The sequence below is a fragment of the Engraulis encrasicolus genome, chromosome 4 (assembly GCF_034702125.1).
Source record: "Engraulis encrasicolus isolate BLACKSEA-1 chromosome 4, IST_EnEncr_1.0, whole genome shotgun sequence".
NCBI classification, from domain to species: domain Eukaryota; kingdom Metazoa; phylum Chordata; class Actinopteri; order Clupeiformes; family Engraulidae; genus Engraulis; species Engraulis encrasicolus.
In genome coordinates, this window is record NC_085860.1 from 44,597,867 (window position 1) to 44,610,366 (window position 12,500).

The 12,500-nt window shown below is 46.2% G+C and overlaps 1 protein-coding gene across 1 annotated transcript in view; it reads right to left on the reverse strand.

The window, feature by feature from the left end:
- pdzrn4 (PDZ domain containing ring finger 4) overlaps positions 1 to 12,500 on the reverse strand; it is a 77,622-nt gene that overhangs the window by 21,490 nt on the left and 43,632 nt on the right. Inside the window, exons 2-3 of the mRNA XM_063197502.1 lie at positions 8,641 to 8,897; positions 5,301 to 5,403 (exon numbers count right to left, since the gene is read on the reverse strand). Coding sequence (XP_063053572.1) covers positions 5,301 to 5,403; positions 8,641 to 8,897 — 360 coding nt within the window. The remainder of the gene's footprint in view (positions 1 to 5,300; positions 5,404 to 8,640; positions 8,898 to 12,500) is intronic.

Consider the following 12,500-nt stretch of genomic DNA (forward strand, 5'->3'; position numbering starts at 1 on the left):
TAGGAACGAAGCAGCACCATGCTAGTCCATAGTACACACTGCAATAGGCAGACTCACCCATGTGTCACCCATGTCAGTACTTCATCTACATCTTGGGAGAAGTGATGGAGCTGGTTTTGGCTGGTAAAAAGGAGCCAATGTAGGAGATGGTGTAGGGGGGTTCAATTGTGTTTGTGGGACAGTATTGGGAAGGCTGCAGAGGGTGGGAGGTTAGGAACGAAGCAGCACCATGCTAGCGAGGTAAAGAGATTCGCCCATGTGTCAGTTTATCATCTGACTATGGCATGCTATTTTTCATCATGGGGAGAGCCATGTGATGCTCGTGGATGTGGACTTGTAGTCTGCAGTGAAGAGGTGGTTGCGCTGTGTTGTGTGGTAGTGTTGCTGGTACTGTAGCAACCACTGGTTTGGAAACATGTTTCCATGACTGTACCATGCAAGGTCTTTGAAAGATCTGGACAATCTCAATTAATTACATGAACACCTTGGAAGCCCTATGGTCCTCAATCCTTCACATGGTATGAAAGTGGAAGGGGAGAGAAAAAGTGTCACCTACTGGGATTGGGGAGGCTGCGGGTGGTGGGGGGATTGGAGGAGGGAGGGGTTGGTTGGAGGCTGGCATATGGAAAGGGATATGATTGGGAAGGCTGCAGGGGGGTTGGAGGGGAGCAGCATGCTGGAGTGAAGCATCATATATCCAAGCTAAGCATTAGTCACCCATGTGTCAGTTCATCGTCTATGGTATTATGCTAATTTTCATCATGGCTAGAGTAGAGCATGTGGTGGATGTGAGGTTGGAGGCTGGTGTTGAGTGGTGTTGAGTGGTGGTGGTGGTAGTGAGGTGTTTTGTGGTAGGCTACTGGTGGGATCGGAAAGGCTGGGGGAGAGGAGATGGGTGCGCAGCAGGAGACTGGTAAACTAATCAGAGTAACACTGATTTAGTTTATCATCTATGGCATGGTAATCTTGTGAAGAGCTGGTGGTGGTAATCTGTTGTGTGGTAGCGCTGGTGGACTGGGGGATAGAGGAGTCTGCGGATGGTGAAGGATTGGGGGGGATGAAAGCTAGAAAGTTTATTTATTTAACACAGGGACAGCACACATGTATATTTATAGTTTGATTTTGTAATGCACAATATGCAAGATTATAGCCGTAGGGCTAATTTCCATCTTTTGTCCCTTTGACAGGTGAGATGGTCCCTTAAAAAAAAGAAATACAAACAGTATTTCACAAGTTACAAAATAAAAAAGGCTCAACTCCATCTTTTTGCCCCTTGCCAGGTTAGATGGTCCTTTAAAAAGAAATACAAACAAGTATTGCACAAATTATAAGAACAAACAAGTGTGAAATAGTGTACAAACTGTGAAAGTGTACAAGAATAACTTAAAAAGAGCAAACACCATTACAAAATATGCAGAGTTGTTTGAGATGATATAAAGTAGTCTAAGATGGTGGTAGTTAGATAGGATTGGTAAGGTTGTATGGGGTGGGTTAGTGCGTCGGTGGAACAGCATGTTAAGGTTGGTGGTGGGCTGGCGGTGGGTAGGACTGGAAGAGGGCTGTGTGGAAGTGGTGTTAGTGGTATCTGACATAAGGTAGGAAGGCAACGGGCCGTTACGAGGGCACAGTAGACTAGTAGGCTAAGCATGTTTGGCAGCTGTGGCGCTACTGTAAGTTGATGTGATGTTTGGTGGGGGGCATCGGTTGGTGAAGCAGTAGACCGGTGAGCTGCGTATCTTGTGGAGAGCAGGTGGTGCTAAGTGGATGTGATGTGGGTGTTGGTGGTGGTGGTGGTGGTGGAGGAGTAGGACTGGGGGTAGCTACATGGGGGTAAAGTGGTTGACTGCTATGCTAAGCAGCAGGGCTGGTGTCATGTGATGTTGATGCTGCTGCTGCTGCTGATGGTGGTGATGGCTGGTGGTGGTGGTGGTGATGGTGATGCTGGTGGTGCTGGTGGTGATGGTGATGCTGCTGGTGGTGGTGATGGTGATGCTGCTGCTGGTGGTGGTGGAGGTGATGCTGCTGGTGGTGACGCTGCTGGTGGTGGTGGTGGTGATGCTGATGGTGGTGGTGGTGGTGGTGGTGGTGGTGGTGGAGGTGATGCTGGTGGTGGTGGTGATGGTGATGGTGGTGGTGGTGGTGATGCTGGTGGTGGTGGAGGTGATGCTGCTGGTGGTGGTGGTGGTGGTGGAGGTGATGCTGCTGGTGGTGGTGGTGGTGATGCTGGTGGTGGTGGAGGTGATGCTGCTGGTGGTGGTGGTGGTGGAGGTGATGCTGCTGGTGGTGGTGGTGATGCTGCTGGTGGTGGTGATGGTGGTGGTGGTGGTGGTGGTGGTGATGCTGGTGGTGGTGGAGGTGATGCTGCTGCTGGTGGTGGTGGTGGTGGAGGTGATGCTGCTGGTGGTGGTGGTCTGGTAGGACTGGTGGTGGCTACAAGAGGCAGCAGACTGGAATGCTAAGCATGTTGTGAAGATCTGCTGGTGCTAAGTGGATGTGATGTTGATGCTGGTGGAGGCTACAGGGTGGTCAAGCGGTAAACTCGAATGCCACGCATGTTGTGGTGGAGAACTGGTGGTGGGTGGGGATAAGTGGATTTGATGTTTGGTGGTTCTGCTTCACACACCACATTTGGAGTGTTTCTTCAACACTTAAAGAGCAGAACCAGCTACATGAGTGTTAGTTCACCGTGAATCTATGTGTTGAATTAACACTGCAAAACAGATTGTATGAGACTGGGTAGGTGGGCTGTTCAGGGGATTGTGGTGGTGGCAGTGTTGAGGTAGGTGAAACTGACAGGAGGGGGCAGGAGGAGCGTAAGGCGCGTGGGGGGGTTGAAGCGTGAGACTAGTGGGCTAAGCCGTCTGATGATATAATCTGTCAGTGCCGACCTCTTGCCGGCATTGCCGGCGGTGAGTTAAACCCGGCACTCGCAAATGAAGATGCAAGCGGGGGATCAGTCAGCCAGCCAGGCTTTCCCCGTGAGGAAAACCCATTGTTCATCTTTCCCAAAGGTGCCTCAGTCTGCACCTAAAGGGGGCCTGCGGTGCTCGGGACAGGGAGGGAGGAGTGTTGGGATGTGAAGTGGTGCTCGGGATAGGGGGAGTGCAGGATATAGGCAGAGATTCTTTAAGTATATAGAGATATGCCAACATAATAGGTTTCTATGGGCACCTAACGCGACCAGGTTCCGGTCTGCCTAAAGGGCCGTGTCATAATGCTCCTACAATGAATAGAACAGTCCTTAGGTCTGCCTAGGTCTGCCTAAGGGGGGCCATAATACATAGAACCAGGAAACAATGGGCCAATGGAACATCTCTCTCTCTACTCTCTCTGGTATAGGGTTAGGGAGGTGGAGGGGGTGTGTTTGGGGCACGATGATGGATTGACTCTGGCTTGATGGACTGTCTCCCACTGTGATGAGTGTCTGGATGATAAGTGATATCTGTGTGTGAGGTTTAATTGATGATATTGTCATGTGAAAGCAGCTGATCGATATGGCAGAGAGGAGAGTACAGTGTGTGTGTGTGTGTGCATGCATGCGTGTGTGTGTGCGTGCAAGCGTGTGTGTGTGCGTGCAAGCGTGTGTGTGTGTGTGTGTGTGTGTGTGTGTGTGTGTGTGTGTGTGTGTGTGTGTGTGTACATGTGTGTGTGTGTGTGTGTGTGTGTGTGCATGTGTGTATGTTTTAGTGTGTGGGAGATGGAAAAACAAACTGTGCCCTGTACTGTATACATCTTTCCAGGGTGGACTGGTGGTTAAGGAAGAGAGTTCAAGATGACCATAGACAGCAACCCCCCAAGCGCAAGGTCTCTAGCACCAATGCTATCACAATACAGCACACCCACATGACACCACACAACAACACAACACATCGCCCTCATAATAAACAACACGTATACACGCATGCACGTGTACACGCAAGCATGCACGCACATGCACACACACACACACACATATATACACACACTGACGCAAGCTCCCACCCCCCAACACACGCGCACACACACACGCACACACACAGTCACGCACACACACACACGCACACGCACACGCACACACAACCACATCTCCAATTTGCCGGCCTCCATGCTAGTGCAAAAGCCACCGTCCTGGCCGTTGTCGTGGTGTGACCCATCATGTGTCAGCCACAGCCCGTGGGGACAGGCCCTGTGGAGTCAATTATGGGCGGGACCCCTGCACTCGCACACGGGGGAGGAAGCGGGGGAGCTCCACCATTACGGGATGAGGATGTCAAGTGTTATTAATAAAGCTGATGGGGAGGGGAGAGGAGAGGAGAGGGGGAAGGCGAGAAGGTGTGGGAATGCGATACCAGAGGGTAGGATAGGTGAAAAGAAAGGGGCCAACACTTCCTAGTGCAGTGTTTCTCAACCTTTTTTAAGGCAAGGCACCCTTTCAATGCATGAAAAATCTCAAGGCACCCCAAACCAACAAGCCGTAACATGGCATCGCATCCGATACCACACAAGCTTAGAAAATCAACACATTTGGAAACTTCACACGACCTACGTTTGAAGTTGCAGCTGACCATGGGGCGAACTATATTTACTTTATTGTGCATAAATGGCAGATGAAACATTCGACTGACAAGCATTAACTTATCAATTCAGACAAATATGTATTATATTACATAATTTTATTTATCAGCCACGTTTCCTGAAGGGGGCCCGCGGCACCCCAGGGTGCCCCGGCACCCCTGTTGAGAAACACTGTCCTAGTGTATCTCTATGCAGGGGCAGTCCTAGGGGTGGCCCGACCGGCAATTGCGTGGGGTGGCCCCCAAGAGGAGGCAGCAGCGTTGTGAAAAACTACCCCTGACGACATCACAGAAATGGCCAATTAACGCTATTAATATATTATTTCCACACTATTACCACACTGTTGCAAGTGACATTGTGTTAGAGGTTTTTGTCAGCAGTTACAAGTGTTTTAAAAATTGGACTTGCCAGAAGCGAACAGTCCTACGGTTGCGTCATCGGGCTGTTCAGCGCTTCTGCCTTGTCCATTATTTCCCTCGATATCGGGACACCTCGTCGGACGCTATCCTTTACATACTGTACTGCATTGTACTGTACTATAGTGTACTAAACTATACTATATTATTCTATACCATACTATACCATACTATGCTATACTATACTGTACTATAATATAACATACTACAGCACATTATGATACTATACGGTCCTAAACTATACTATACTATGCTATACTATACGTACTATACTATACTGCAATATACTGCAGTATACTACAATATACTGTATGAGATCTTTGGCCGTACCTCACACTCGAAGTCGTCCGTCCTCTCCACGTCGGCCGCCATGTTGGAGAGGTACTCTGAGCCCTCGTAGAACTCCTGCTCCATGGCGTGCAGAGACTGGCAGCTGTGGAGGGAGAGAGAGGCAGAGGAGCAAGAGGGTGAGATACGGACGTGGTGTGTGTGTGTGTGTGTGTGTATGTGTGTGTGTGTGTGTGTGTGTGTGTGTGTGTGTGTGTGTGTGTGTGTGTGTGTGTGTGTGTGTGTGTGTGTGTGTGTGTGTGTGTGTGTGTGTATGTGTGTGCGAGAGAGAGAGAGAGAGAGAGAGAGAGAGAGAGAGAGAGAGAGAGAGAGAGAGGAGGGGGAGAGGGGGAGAGGGTGAGAGGCAGGAGCTAGGAGGATGAGATCAGGGAAGTGAGAGATAGAGGGAGTGTGTGTGTGTGCATGTCTGCGTGCGTGCATCGCCATAGAGGTGAATGGGGTAGGGGGATGAGAGTTAGAGGTGGTGGTGGTGGTTAGCGTTGGGGGAGGAGAGACAGAGAGACAGAGAGAGCGACTGATGCTGAGAGATAGTGATGGACAGTTTTGATTTAGAGGGCTGTCCTTCTTGATCCCAGTCACTATTTGTTGTGGGAACACATATAGCACCACAAATATACACAGGCACACACACCAAAACACAGAGCCGCAAAGAGGCACAGGTGCTTACACACACACGCACGCACACACACACACACACACACACATTCATATACACAGACAGACATGAAAATGTGCGATTTGAATGAAAGATTCCTTTGTTTGGTGCTGAGGAGGAGGGAGCAAGGAAAGCAAGAGAATAATGGAATAAAGGATCTGTCATGGGCTCCTAGAAGTGATGTCACCAGGGTGATCAAACCACCTCTGATTAATCACTCTTCCTCTGTGCTCTCTTTCTCTCTCTCTCTCTCTCTCTCTCTCTCTCTCTCTCTCTCTCTCTCTCTCTCTCTCTCTCTCTCTCTCTCTCTCTCTCTCTCTCTCTCATCTTCAGAAGACCACACAGGCATTGTTCTTCGCCACCCATACATCCAAGCTTTTTTTTTTGCCAAAGGATTGATATTGTTTATATCATGTATTGTTTCATGAATGCAAAGCAGAGAGAGAGAGAATAATCCCTAATGTGTTTTATACCGACACAGGGGCATATAAAGCCAGATATATTTTTTCTTCAACCCACACACACACAGAGGAGGATGTTAAAGTCTTACAAAGTGAGGGTATGTATTCTGTTTGGGAACAACATATGGCCTTATACGACTTGAAAAACAACCCAGTTTCGCTAGTGAAAAAAAGTGTGTAAATGTCAAAATGTTTTATTTTTTTGTGGGGTGTGATTATGTTTTCTTTGGGGCACACGTATCTAAATAGAACACAATTACACAGTTTTATGATCTGGGGGGCGCCGACACAGGGGAGAGAGGAACGACTGACATTTGTTGAGACTATAAAAAACGAGGCCCCTATCTTGGCTGTGGTACCTGAACGCAGATGAAGATACACAAAAAAACGCAGTGTGGCTTTATGGGACACATTGATTACATTTGCTTCCGGGCCTCGGGGCTATGAGTAAATTTCCAAAAGAAATGGTGCGGCATGTTGGGCTCGTTTTTATTAGTCCATTCGATTTTAATCACGCCCGTAAACCCTCTGTTAAGCCAAATGGCTATGCCAAAACAGCGACAATTAAGACTTTCCCTGGAATGAGAATTGGAGATTGAAAAATAAACAGTTTAGACACGAGCGCCAATGCTGCGTATGTAGCCTGAGGCCTCCAGGAGATCTGGAGTGGATGCTGCAATTTAATTTCCTTTGATCTGAGCCTATTATTTAAAGTGTTTATTACTTTACTTAAAGGGATAACCTACATATTGAGGTCAGGGGGAAAAACACACAGGCAGCTGTACAACGCACGCCACCACTGCAGATATTCCATTACCAAAAGACGATATCTGGTGGACATAGTGGCACATTTAGAACAATTAATTATTTGTAGGCCACAGTATGATTTTAATTACCAGCTTGCCTGGTAACTCTCACTCCTAGAGACAAGTCTCAATTAACTTCACAGCAGTTCAGCTAAGATATTCTGTTGCATGAGCAATGTAGCTCCACAGTGTCATCCCCTGGGCTGGAACCCACTTACTCTATCCTCATGCTAAACTTTATCTTGTTCACACTTTGCCTCTCCTCAGAGATGGATTTGAGAACATGCATAAGTGTGAGCTTCAAGAGGGAAAGACTTGGAGGAGGTGGAAAACAAAAGGAGGGCTTCAGCTTCTCTTTGTTGTTTCCAGGAACCCCCACGATAGAGCTTCAAGCTCAGGAAAAAAAGACTGCAAGTGCCTATTTTAAGAGTCTCAGACATTGTGCATGATCTCATGGGCTACTGGGGAATTGCATACAGTGTTTTCCATTTCAAGATTGGGGAATTGCATACAGTGTTTTTCATTTCAAGATTGGGGAATTGCATACATGTTCCACCTCTCAGTCTCTGATCTCAGAAAGCAAGGCAGTATTTTACATTTTAATGTGGAATGTGAATGCCCCACATACGGTGCTTGACTTTATAACACCCTTTTTGTTTTGGGATTAATTCTCTTGCATCTGGCATTCTTGATACATAAAATCATTCCCACTAGTATACCTGCCTGCAATGCACTGTACTGTGTATAGGGCACGTTTGATGGGCCAATATGACAATTATTGCCCCGGACAATTTTTCTCTTTTCTGTGTTGAGAGCTAGTTCGTTCTGTAGTTGGATAACATTTCTTTGTTCATCCTAAACTGGAAAAAGATGGATTGCACTTCCTTTTATTTACTTCTTTTGTTTACTTTATAAGCAGCAGGAGCACAAACTATTCAGCTTGTTAGTGTGTCCTCTTCCTAAACTGGGAAATGAAGCTAATGTTCCTTGCTTTTTGTTGGGTACAGTAATTTTAGGATGTAAAGACAGCTTTGGATAAAAGCATCTGCTGAACGAAATGTAATGCTAACAGTGTTTACTGCAGAATATTTGTTAGTTAAGGTGGTAGGGGCTCAGCCAATATATTAAATAGTATACACACAATACAAAATCTTTATTTTTTTCAGTAGACCTGGTCAAGGAGGGCGCCTTAACAATAAACCCTGACGTAGATGTAATAATGTAATGTAATATAATGTACCTGTGTAATGTACGTGTCTTAGCAATAAGGAAAAGGCAGATGCCTGGTATTGGGGGTGTACAGTAGATGTACTATGATGAAAGCAAAGTTAACAGTTCTCATATTTCACAAAAATACAAGATGGCAGCATGTGTTGTGGCAGCACATCGTAGCGTAGTACCTGTCTGAGAGCAGGAAGGGGCAGATGTCAGGCACGGGTGGCGTGGTGGGCCGCAGCTTGGCGAGCGCCATGATGTGCTCGAAGGTGATCTCCGTCTGCGTGCACACATCCACCAGCTGCACGTCCTGGCCCGCGCCCCCGTGGCCCCGCGGTACCGGGTTCCGCCGCAGCACCTGCACCACGATGGGGTCCTTGGCACTGCGGAACGCCTCCACTGCCTCCTCATGGCTGGCACGGGACAGGTCCTTCCCATTCACCTGTAGAGGGAGGGGGGAGACAAGAGAAAATGTTTTTATATACATGCATACTTACATAACATAGGCTTTTTAAAGGCTTTTTTGCCTTTATGTTTGACAGGACAATGGAGGAGAGACAGGAAATGAGTGGGGAGAGAGAGATGGGGAAGGATCAACAAATGACTTGGGTCACAGGCGTAGTAACCCAGTGCCCTACCATTAGGCCACCGCAGGGCCAAGATAACTTGCACTTGCAGTTGTTGCTCCTCACACAAGTCTATTGCGTTTCTTTTTGACAGTGACAATCTCTTGAATCTTGAACACTAACAATTGCTTCTCTTTATCATGAAAAGACAGACAGAAAATTCATTTTTGCTTATATCTGTGTATCGTTTTGATTTTGTTAAGCAGGCAATTACATAGTGACACCAATGGGGTAGGGACACTGGAAGACAAAAGATGCGGGCGATAACACAAACAATGGCTACTCTGTCAGGAAGAGGCAAGAAAAATCTTTGGTTAAATCTGTGTTTGATTTCGTTGAACAGCTTCCTTCTCAGTATGAGTTAGATCTTTGAGTGGCATGTGGCATGTGCCAGTGACATGCGGAAGTGGTGTCATTGACATGCTATTATAAAACAAATTTTTCCACTAACAGGTTAGGTTTAGGAATGAGTTTTGGTTTAGGCACAGTGCGGCATGTTTATAGGTTGGTGTACACACCGTTTTCACTGACAGGTTAGGTTTAGGAATGAGTTTGGTTTAGGCACAGTTCAACATCGACATGCGGAAGTGGCATCACTGGCATGCAACTATAAAACACATTTTTCCACTGACAGGTTAGGTTTAGGAATTAGTTTAGGTTTAGGCACAGTTCGGTTGGTTTACACACATTTTTTCAGTGACAGGTTAGGTTTAGGAATAAGTTTAGGGTTAGGCACAGTTTGACATCGTAGTAGCCACTGTAACCATAGTAACCAACGTGACATGCCAACCGTGACGGCGCTTGACATGCCCCTTAACTGTTGTAATTACAGACCTAGAATACATAAATAATTAAAAAATAATACTTTTTATTAATACATATTTTTACACTTATTGATAATAATTAGTATAAGTCTGTGGTTAATATAAAATCAATGGACATGTCACTGCGGCACTTCCGCATGTCACTGACACATGCCACATGCCACTCAAAGATCTAACCCCCTCTCTTCCTTCTTGAGAGCACTCCTTGGGTAAAGGGCCTTCCACCCCCACCCCCATACAGTATCTCAGGATCTTGTGACGTCCCTGGATGTAATTTAGTCTTTCACTGAATCTAGTACGTCTAGTCTATTTTTTTTGTTATGCAGGCAATGGAATAATGACAAAAAAGGGCATGAATTCTTGAAGTACATTTGCCCTTCCTGTGTAAATGGGCATGCTCATTAATGTACATTGTCCGTTCTTAAATAAATAAATAAATAGGCAAACAAATAGGTAAATATAAACACGGAAACACTCAGGGCACTTGTGACTCATCGGACTAATGACCTGCATTTTCACCGAGCTGTCAATGGTAGGGAAGGCAGAGAACAACAGCCTCGCGAGTGTTGCCATGTTCAAGGACAAGTAAACACTACAGTGTTCCTGATTTGAATACAGCTTGTTCATTTGTAAATATTTGTCATGTGTTATTTACGGTAGCAGACTCCAGTTCTTTCCACATCACCATCATACGTGAGTTGTGTGTCAAAACAGTGTTAGTATTAATATTGGCACTGGATGAAATGTCTTGCATTTGTGTCCATCATGATGAGGTCCTCAGAGATTTAACACTGCACAAATAAAGGGTCATAAATGTATCAGTAGGAAATAAAAAAACTCGAATTAACAAAAGAACTAAAGGAATGATTCTCAATCCACAGGCTCTCAAGGGCCTCCCTGACGTGGTCAATTTGACTCAAATGTGCATGTCAGAGACGAACGCCTCTTAGCCCGGTGCGTATTAAGCAACTCTCCCAGGCTACATCTAACTCAGTTAGCTGCTAATTGACAATTAGCCGCCTGAGGAGAGTAGAACACATCAGCGGAATGGCAGATAGGCTAGGTGCCTGTTAGCGCTGCATACCAAACAGCAGCGCCAGCCAGGCAGCTCTATAAAAAAGCGCAAGGAACCCATTTGAAACGCATGCAAATGCACACAGTGCCAGAGTTTTAATAAAGACACATTAAAATAAATGGCATGGCGGTGTGTGTAGTTAGTGGGAGTGTTTGTCCTGACTCAGGTGGCTGTCTGGTCGATGATTCACACAGGAAGTGACAGGAAGTGCAGTTGTCATCAGCTCTAAAAGGGCACTGAATATCTTTACACGGCAGCACAAGCTGTCTGGAGCCGGCTCCCCTGGGTCCAGTTTGGCTTTGCGGTGTGGGGTTCATTATGAAGAGTGGGGGTTCACATGACTGCGTCCTCCCTGGGGAACAACCGTGGCATCTGACGACTTCCTCTCTGTCACTTCTACCACGTCACATCTCTCGCTCAAAGACGCCATGATGTCTGCTTCAGTGGCACTTACACAGAGGCCTGCACTTTCATTAGTGTCACTGGCAAAATTCATTTCAGAAATAGCGCTACTGAGTTTAAAATGCACTGTGCGCAGTACACACGCACCGCCTGTTAAGTGTTCGTTACTTAATCGTGACATTCAGTACAGCATATTCGGCACATTATAAGGGGGCAGGGAGAAAATGCAACTTGATGGAGCATGACACAGTTAATGAGACATACATGTGGATAAGAATAGAATGATGGGCTGCAAAACGCTGAACGTAAAGCGGCGCAGAATCTGCACCATCATCATCTTTGATGGCCAGTTGGACAGGATTGCAGTATTCTATTTGCTGACCAAATTTAATTTCTCTCCACAGAACCTGGCATGTCTATGGAGAGAGAGAGAGAGAGAGAGAGAGCAAGAGAGAGAAGCTCTGCTTCATTTAGCTCAGTAATTGGACAGCCCAAAGAACAATAGGCATGAAATACTCCCAACGAATGGGCGTCGGTGTTAGAACTGCAATAGGAAGATAATCATCGAGTTTCTAAATCTGGTCAAGCTTGTACAATTCTCTGACACGGCTTCTTTATATACGGCACTCGGCTTTGCTCATGCCAGCGAGTAGCTGAGGAGAAGGCCATTATTTTATTTCCACAGTTTTAATGGCCCGTGCACCTGGAATTACTTTCTCCTCTCTCAACCACCACAACCACTGACTTTCAAATATAGGGAAAAACATTTCTCCTACCCCTGTCTGTCTGTGAGTGTGGCAGGATCGTAGTTTTCTCTTTTCTCTCAAGTGACTTTCAAGTTTCAAGTCATTTTTTTAAGTTCTTCCTCTTTTTTGCTGACACTTTTAATAACTTTCCTTGACATACCAGCACAAACATCTAACAGACATCTCAAAAAATCCACTCCACTTTCCAAACTCTCCTACAACTGTTTCCTCTGCTTAGTAAAAAAAAGAGACTTCCCCTTTTACTGTATGTAATGCCTGTGCTTGCTGTCATGTCAAGAAAGATATGATCCCTCAAGACAGCAAGAAGCGAAAGGTTGAGAAATGCTCCAGCGCCATTCGTTTGGCCCTGCA